Source organism: Mesitornis unicolor, unplaced genomic scaffold (assembly GCF_000695765.1).
Source record: "Mesitornis unicolor isolate BGI_N332 unplaced genomic scaffold, ASM69576v1 Scaffold30632, whole genome shotgun sequence".
Lineage (NCBI taxonomy): Eukaryota > Metazoa > Chordata > Aves > Mesitornithiformes > Mesitornithidae > Mesitornis > Mesitornis unicolor.
In genome coordinates, this window is record NW_010168996.1 from 5860 (window position 1) to 15311 (window position 9452).

The following is a 9452-nucleotide window of genomic DNA, read 5'->3' on the forward strand; positions in this document are numbered from 1 at the left end:
AAGGCAGCATTTGAGACTTGAGTCGTGGTCTTCACCATATCCTCCTTTGGTGTGAGTCTTGAGTCAGATATACAGAGAAAGTTTGTGAGTTATGGAGAGGGGTTCTGCTTGGTAAAGGCCATGCTCTGATGGGAGAGGAGCTCCCACCACTCTTGGGACTTACCCAGGAGGTTTCATCCTCAAGGGGGTGAAGGTTGGCTCCATTTGGCCACCCACTGAGCACAGCTTCGTGGATGGGGTAGAGCCAGCCCAGGTCTTATGGAGGTGATGGACTGCAGTAGGAAGGTGTTTAAATTGCGCCCAGGTCCTGTCTGATCTTCCTGGCCTGGGAGAGGAATAAGACGGTGGTTTCCTCAAGTCACGCTTGCATTGTGTCAGTCTTTTCCCACCTGGTGATGTTGAGAGCTGCACTGTGTGTTCCACTGGGAGGATGTTGTCTGGATGAGACAGGTGCAGTGGGACTGTGCCTATGGAGAAGCCCCACTTGTAATGGGAAGGGCGAAAAGCAGAGCCTAATCCTAACCCCAGCCAAGGACTGAGCCAGAGGACATGCACAACCATCAAAAAGCCATCAAAAAAGCAGAGGGACCAGTACAGCATCAAATCACAAGGGCTAATAAACCAGTTTAGAGTCTCTGGTGAATGTGTCTCTCTTCTCTGCCCAGCAAGCATCAACCTGCCCATGTGTACACAATGATCTTGCAACCGTTGATGAGACTCTTGCAGATAGACATGTGCACCTTTTGGTCATGATTTCTCCTTGGCCTGGGGCAGTTCATCTCTCCTTCAGCTTGTCGTCGTCTCATTCTTGTAGTAACAATTTTATCTCTTGTTTGCAACTCCTTCTTCAGTAGCTGCTCCTGTGAAAAGTTGATATGTAGCAAGGTGTCACCAAACAGGCCTCCCCCCGTCAACCCACAGCCTGGCATACAGTGTCCCAATTTCAACATTGGCCAGCAACATCTGGAGCAGGAGCTGGGCCACATGGCTCCATCTCTTGAGCTAAAAGAGCTTCTCAATGGACTTGCTTCCAATCAGCGGGCTCTTCGTTTTCGATGCAGTCCATTGCTAACATATAATAAATGCATTTGTAGGCCGGTGGGTTGACTGTATGGGAGAGGTTTGCCCGAAGATCAGGAGATAAGAAGCCTTATTTTTTATTGTCACTCTTTGGTTGACACCATACTTTATCTTCAGGTGGGGCAAGGGAGTTCATTTGAACTCTCTGTATCCCGCTGCTTCTCCACCTTATGAAATGAAGATTTTTTAGTACTTATTTCCCCACCTCACAGATGTGTCGTGAGGTGTAATGAATTGGCATTTAATTATGCAAAGAGCTGTTTTGAGTCTGCATGCAATGACTGGGTGGCATGTGGTGCTACCCCACTGTCATGCTCAGCATCACACATGACACTGTACATCCTGCTCTGCAAAACTCATTAAAAACCCATCTTCCTTAACTACCAAGGTGGAAAAATCTTAGCGGGATTTTCTCCTGAGCGAGAGGGTGGGGAAAAAGCCATTTACACAATGTCAGCATTCTGCTGCCATATTGACCCTGAAAATACCACATTTTGTTTAAAAGCCCTTTGGACATGGTGGCTGAAGCACATCATAGAGAGGGAAAGGGAGCAGGACCCTGGGCTCCGTGGAGAGCCCAACGATGAATCCCATAGGGTTAGGACCAAACCTTTAGAGTAGTTATGTCCCATTCAACCCAGCCCTTGGCGAAGTCAAGGGGTCCTCATTGACTTATGGCATCATTGTGTGGGAAAGAACCCAGCCAAATTAGGGTAGTATTCTCCATGTTTCTTAACCTGCTGTGAGGGGGGGTCGGAACCCCGGCTTTGAAGCCGTTGCATCGGCAGCCAATTCACAGGGATGTTTTGTGTGTTTCAAAGCCTATGACTGTTCTTAAAGAGAAGTATTTTTATTTTTTTTTCCATTTGTAGAAGGAAGGACAAGAGTAATCTGTGGCAAACTGTACAGTACGTGTCTTCTTGTGGTGTCACTGTTTGAATGGTTAAGTTTTCAAATCACTGTGGACAGCTAATCACTTAAGTTATTAATTTATTCTTTGGGTTTTTGTTGTGGTTTTTTTAAGTAATTTGAAGCAATTATTTATCCTGTAAATTGGTCTTGAGTGAAGTCTAGATAATACATTTTTGCTGTTAATAAACATGGTACATGCCTAACGTGAAGGTGATCTCATTTTTAAGTACTGTATATGCAGTGGGAAAGCAACGGGAAAATAAAAGAATGATAATAAAAAGACATCTCTCACTGGTGACTCCCAGCATGGATTCAGAGTGGGGAGAGAAAGGGGGAATTAATGACCAGATCAGTCTGAATTATGCAGCACCTTTAAAGCTTTCAGAACATCTTGCCAACATGTTGCCAAGTATCTCCTACGGCTTCAGGTATTCTGTTGTGCAATGAGGGCCTTTAGGATGCAGTTAAGGTTTTTCCTGATAGCAGAATCCTGCACCAGCACCTGGGTCGGGGCAGTCCCCAGTATCAATACAAACTGGGGGATGAAGGGATTGAGAGCAGCCCTGTGAAGAAAGACTTTGAAGTATTGGTGGGTGAATAATGGGACATGAGCCAACAATGCACACTCACAGCCCAAAAAGCCAACCATATGCTGGGCTGCATCAAAAGAAACATAGCCAGCAGGTCAAGGGAGATTATTATCCCCCTCTTCTCCACTTTCATGAGGCCCCACCTGCAGTCCTGCATCCAACTCTGGGGTCCTCAGCACAAGAAGAACATGGAGCTGTTGGAGCGGGTCCAGAGGAGGGCCACAGAAATGGTCAGAGGGCTGGAGCAACTCTGGTATGAAGACAGGCTGAGAGAGTTGGGGTTGTTCAGCCTGGAGAAGAGAAGGCTCCAGGGAGACCTCATAGCAGCCTTCCAGTACAAGAAAGCTGGGGAGGCACTGTCTACAAGAGCATGTAGTGATAGGACGATAGGTAATGGTTTCAAATTGAAGAAGGGTAGATTTAGATTAGATATTAGGAAGAAATCCTTTACTGTGAGGGTGGTGAGACACTGGCACAGGTTGCCCAGGGAAGCTGTGGATGCCCCCTCCCTGGCAGTGTTCGAGGCCAGGCTGGATGGGGCTTTGAGCAACCTGATCTAGTGAAAGATGGCAGTGGTGTTGGACTGGATGATCTTTAAGGTCCCTTCCAACCCAAACCATCCCATGGTTCTATGATTCTACAATATTAATAGTGTGCTACTAATACTCATCATATTTAACAGTATACCTGTATGTATTACAGTATACTAGTATTAGTATAGTTATAATACTGTAACATATGGTTTATTTAATAGTATTCATAGTAATAATAATAATAAATAGTATTAATAAGGTATATTAATGCAAACATTCGTATATGTTAAGTATTTACTATAATACTCATATATTTATCAGATATTGTACTTACATGTTTATATTAGATATTAATATAAATATATGTTTATACATCTATATAGTAATTATTTTGGAGAGGGGATCATGAAGCAACTGTAGATAATGCTGTACAAACAGAGGCTTAGGGCTGAGTCCGAAATGGAGGTCCCATGCTAAGAGTTACAGGAAACGGACAGAGACTAAACCAGACCACTTTGTTACACCATTGAAACTATAGAGGCTGCCATCTGTGCTGAGCATCTGATACCTCTGCTCAACTCAGAAAATCTTGGGAAAAAAAACCAAGACATAATCAAGGCAGAGCGTAGGTACAGTCTACTACATGTAAGCTACAACGTAGATACAACCTCTCCATTTCCCATGTTGCATTGATTATCTGCCTTAATTATTTAGATTAGAATCTCATCAAGGCAGAGACAGTCTCCTGCAAATGCACCTTCCAGCATGCGACCCAGAAAATGCCTCCAGGTGACACTGCAACACAAGGCAAGGAGCTGGCACAATAGCTACATGAAAGCTTTTGGCAGCCTGTTTGGACAGGAGGTTCATAAAACTCTATTAATAATACCAGGAAATACTGTACTTTTTGTATAACTTCAGCTTCGGGTCCATATTTATTTCCTCTTAGCACCACTTTAAGTCTAGCAGACTTAAATGCACCGAACACACTCCACTGCTTATCTACAAACCCCCACTAATAGGATTGTGATTTGCATTCAGAAGGCACCCAGCTTCAGGTGGGGTCCTCATCCCACCTCTGCCTGCACCCCTCTTCCAAGCCACCACTCTGCAGGCTTGTCCATGTCTGTGAGGTTGGGTGCTCCTCTCCCATCAGCTTCCCTATCTCTTTCTTGACCCATCACCCCAAAAGCTGCAAGTATTGCATTAAGACACTAAGCCTCTATGTTGAATTAATTATTTTCCTTTATTTTTATATAGGAAAGGCAATAAAGGAATCCAATTGTATACACTAGAGATTTTATCCCAAGTGTCCTCTCTAGCAGACTTTCTGCTTGCATTATCTGTAGCAATATCTGTGCTTTGCCTTTTCATCCACAGCAATACAATATCCCCATCCCAATACCCCACGGTCAGGATTAGGTCCTGCACTCAGGACCTAAGGCACAAATCTCTGCCACTTGAGCTAGAGAAACCTCTACTACAGGTGCAAGGGATGGGCAGGCAAGGACAACGGCTGGGGAAGGACATGAGGTGGAGTCGTAGTCCTGTAGACGCACTACCCGGGGCTTGGGTTGGCCTCCTGCCACCAAAATCAGCCCCTGTCCTATTACTGATTTATATAATGCATTGGTTTACATAGTATGTAATTATACGGGGTTGATATAATATAACTGGTTGGGTACTTTCCTTGCAAATCAGCGTTTAAAAGAAATAACTAGTGGGTTTAGGGGGGCTCTGTCATTTGCTGCTCAGTTCAAGGTATCCCAAAGGAAAACCCAAGTTTTAAAGGGCAGAAAGCCCAGAAAGCCATGAGGTAACAGCAGCAGAAAGAGGCTAACCAAGTTCTAAAGATGTGTCTGGACAAACTGGTGTGTGTCTGGGTCTGCCATGTACATTAGCAGCATCCAGAGGTCACTGGTAACACAAAGGGGCTTCACTGGAGCACAAAAAAACCCATCTGGACCAGACCAGTCTCTCCTGGCTAGAGGGATTTGTGCCCCTCAGTCTCTTTTGGGTGCTTTGTAACACTGTATTGAACCCCCATGGTCGACCTGCAGGCTTGCAGGCTCACCGCCCTACTAGATCAATGTTGCCACATTGGCTGCCAGGCTTTATCCAGCCTTTTTCAGCCTTTCCCCACTTTTAGAAGTGTATCAAGGTGCGCTCTCAAAACCAAATTAAAAAAAACCAAACCACAACCAAGCAGAGGTCCCCGCCAAACCAACTCAGCACCACAGGAAGGGCTGCAGATGGGATGTGCATGGGACATCCTCATCCCTGTCCTTGTCCCTGTCCCCTCCCCAGGCTGGTGGCATGGCTCACAGCAGGCAAGACATGGTTATGCTGAAGCAAAAGGGCACTTCTCTGAGCTGTCGGCAGCTGCTCATCTCCGCGTTAGCTTAGTTACATTAAGGCGTGAAGACCAAGTGCATAGGAAGCAGTGGGACCCTCTGGGGGCCTCCAAGTCAGCTCCTGAGTCATTTTCCATTGAAACGTTCCCCAAATTCTCCTCCAAGATGCTCGCTGTCATCAGGGTGAGAAAGAGGAGCCTCTGGCTTTGGGTTGGCCTTGTGGACATTGATTGTCTGGTTTAACCTGGTAGTTAGAAGACAAGTCCATGAAAGGAGCCAGATCCACCTCCACCCGCCGCCGGGCTGCAGCCCCCCGATGAGCTGTCATCGTCCTTGTCCCTGTCAAAGTCTCTCCACCACAGCGGGGATTTCGGCAATGCAGAAATGTAGGCGGCTCTGTTCCTTGCTTCTTTTTCCTGCTCCTGAAAGAAGGATGAGAAATAACACAAGGATATTGCCATTATCTGCAGCTAAACAACCCAGACAGGGGGATGCTCCCTACTTTCCTGAGGAGCAGGGAGCCTGTTTGGTCACTCCTGTGAGCCTCCTCCAAATTAAACCAGTGTGACCAGGTCACATGCTCATCTCTAGAGCTCAGTGGGAGGGATGCAGCAAGGCATGGCATCTCTCCAGCAATCAAAAGACAAACCTCCCATGTCACCTTCTGGGAGAGGAGGGACCCCCTAAATTCCACCCATGGTGCTCACATCCTATGAGACACTGCTGTTTGGAAAGCCTTGAACTCCACTAGTTGAATGAAATCTGCTTAGTTTGTATTCCAGTTTGCCCATCTTTCCCAGGCACTTAAGAGAAATGTTCAGGCAGAGCTGCCTGGGGTGGGAAATGGCAAGTCAACCTCGAGCATGGCCACAGGGTGTCTTGCACCAACTTCAATGCCCAGTTTCCCTGGGAAACTGCAGTCTGCTTACATGTGTGTGCTAAGAAAAAGGGACTTTGCTTCAGGGAGCAGACGGGTATCTGCAGGACAAAACCCTGCTGCTGCCTGGACGGGGGGGTACATGGCCTGCGAGCCAGGCAGCCACAGGATCACGCCGTGCTGTGTCCAGCAGTGGGAGTTACCTGCAAGTAGAGGATGTTATCTTTGGAAATGGCTTCCATCAAGTCCTTATGAAGGGAGGGTTCACCATGCAGGTTGCTGGCCTCGGCCAGAGCCTCGTGCAGCGAGCAGCTCTGCCTGCCCAGCCGCTGCCTGTAGAAGAGGACGTAGGCAGTGTCCTTAGGGAAGAAAGAGGTGACGTTGCTGACAGATTCAAAGGAGGAGAAGGAAACCCTGGTGTCATTGAAGAGGTACCACTGGATTTCAAAGTCCAGCTGCTTGTCGGAGGCTGGTTTCGGCACTCCCTCCCGGGGCTGCCCGTGGGGAATGGTGTCAGTGCACTCCCTGGAGTAGCAATAATAGTGACCGCTCTCGGAGGAGATGCCCGAATGCACCACCACACTGCAGAGGTCGTACACGACAGACATGAAGCCACTTCCCGGGGCACCCCTGTCCTTCCCACGCCGGCAAACCTCCTCGGTTTCCTCCGGGGTGGCAAGAATGGGCAGCTTGAGCACCACGGGGATGGAGACGTTATCCAAGATCTTCCTCCTCTTCATAGTCCGTGGGTCGAAGGAGAATCGCAGCAGTGTGAGGATGAGGTAGTGTGGACCCTCCGTCAGCTCTGCCACTTTCTCGGCATCCTGCAAGGAAGCACATTTCTCACAGTGGTATTTATTCTCTGCTGTCAGTCTCTCTGGGGATAGAAAATAGTTGATTAAATCCGGGACAGATCTGGAGTCTTTGGGAGCACTTGCCTGCTCCCCAAAAGCCGAGAGAGGGTCTTTGGCTGCATCAGCGCCAATGGCATCACTGCTTAAGGGATCTGCCAGTTCTCCAGGTTCCTGGAAACCCAATGTTTCCACTGGCATCGGTGAGGCTGCAGGGTCTCCAACGATGGGGAGCTTCCTCTTGACCCAGGGAGACCCTGTTGGCTGGTTTGGGTTTTCAGGAGCCTCAATAAACTGTGGGCCAATTTCTTCCACCGATAAAACAGATGTGCTCCTGTGTACGTGCCTGTCTGGTGGGGGGAAAGCCAGTGACAGGTCTGTGAAGGCTTCTTCTCGGGAGGAGACATTCAGACACTTCAAGCAGCGGATCTTTGTCATCATTTTACCCCCAAACATCTTCTCAATCAATGTCTTCTTCAAGTAATGATGCTCCACCGCCTGAGACATCAAGCTGGATTCCTTCAGTTTCTGGTAGATCCTTTTTCCAGTTTTTTCTTCTTCATGTAATCTTTAGCAGGAAAAGAAAAGCTGTGTTATGCACCAGTAAAACACCAAGAGGTAGTTTCTAAAGTAGGGTTTCTGTTCTTCACTCAAAGGGGTTAATCTGGGTTAACCCCACAATGTACAGAGGTCTGGTACTGTGGGACGAAGGTGGGGAGGATTTGGGCAGGATTTGGGAACCTGAGGTCTCCATGTGTCATTGACTCCCTACTTCTAGGGTTATCGCTGGGACACGAGAGATTTGGGATTTCTAGGTAAGAGAAAGGTAAAATCAATTTTATGGAGGAGGCTGAGTGGCCTGTCAGGCAAAAACCCCTGATCTTGGTGCAATTCCCTTTGCCTTCAGAGCAAAGGCAGAAATTTTTAAGCTGAATTCTGACCTTACCCAAAACAGGGTTTTATCAGGGAGCCCCAGACTAGTCTCACCATCTCTCATCCCAAGCCTCCACTCTCCCAACTCCCCGATGTCTCAGCTGCTTGCCCTTGGGGCTCCGAAATCACAGCTCTTGCCACGTACCGGTCCAGCAAGTACTTGAGATACTCCGAGCAGTCCTGCTGAGCTCCAGGAGTGAACCAGGGGGGCCAGGAGGCAGAGAGGAAACTCTCGGGTGAGATGGCAGGTCGCTGGCAGCAACACAGAATAAAGAGAAGTGCTTTTAATCCAGGGGATCTGTTTCTTACTTCACACAGGGGGATGGAGACAGAAAAGGAGGGTCTTTCTGGCTGCTTTGCTGGGAGCAGGGTGTACCTGTGTGCCTGATAAGGTCCCCTTTTATTCCCCTACAAGGGCTAATCCCACTGCATGGGAAGATGTTCTTGGTTTGCTGCAAGTCAGGACTGTAAGAATGAATTTCAGCCATTATTTTACATATACTTCTATAAAATATTTACGTGTTTATTTCTTCCTTCAATTTTAAAATGGTTTATTGACCTGACCCAGAGACTTCTATTAAATTCAGCCTGAATTTAATTTGATGCTCCATTTAATTTGATCAAGTTCTCTCTCACCAAATCTCTTCGTAAAAACAAGCAACAAACCAACAAAGCAAAAAATCCACTAACCTTCCACCTGCCATTCTGATCACTGCAGGCAGGTAATCTGCATTACTGGATAATGTAATCATTGCCATTAGGAAGCTCCTGTCTAATTAACATGGAAAAACACCCATCTATGGCTAAGAAGAGACTTTAAGAACAGCGTAAAGAAAAATAACTAAAAGGCTATTAGGAAATGAGCAGGAAACTATTAACCATAAACTACAAAACAAGCAAACATGCTTCTGTATTTGCTCATCACAGATCACAGACACCATAACCTGACATCAAAAACTAGACTCTTCCATGATCAAATATTAAATTTAACAGGTTGTCTATATTTTTCGCCAAAAGTCATCAGTAATGACAGCGGTAATGCAACGAGCCAGCTCTATCAATCAAGGCTTGGAAAATGGAGAAGCACAGATAATTGGTTTCACAGCAAGGGAAAATTCACTGGACTTTCAAAATCATGTCTTTCGAGGGACAGAAAGATGTGTTCTCAAGAGAGAAGTTGGATGTGACCTAGCTGTATCTCCAGGAATCACTCAAATTTCATCTTTGTCAAGAAAGTATTAGTAACTAATTTGTTTAAGGGTGTTATTTTTATTTTACTTTCCCTCACATACTCAAAGCATCTGGAATCTAAAGAGCATTTA

At 46.6% G+C, this 9452-nt stretch overlaps 1 protein-coding gene across 1 annotated transcript; it reads right to left on the reverse strand.

The window, feature by feature from the left end:
* Window positions 1-5720: 5720 nt before the first annotated feature.
* LOC104536574 (ubiquitin carboxyl-terminal hydrolase 35-like) lies at window positions 5721-8382 on the reverse strand (the record flags this gene model as incomplete). The annotated part of the gene is made up of 3 exons (XM_010179228.1): window positions 5721-5891; window positions 6550-7765; window positions 8276-8382. Coding segments are annotated over 3 exons (1494 nt in total), but the record flags the coding sequence as incomplete, so codon positions are not given.
* Between the last annotated feature and the right edge of the window lie 1070 nt (window positions 8383-9452).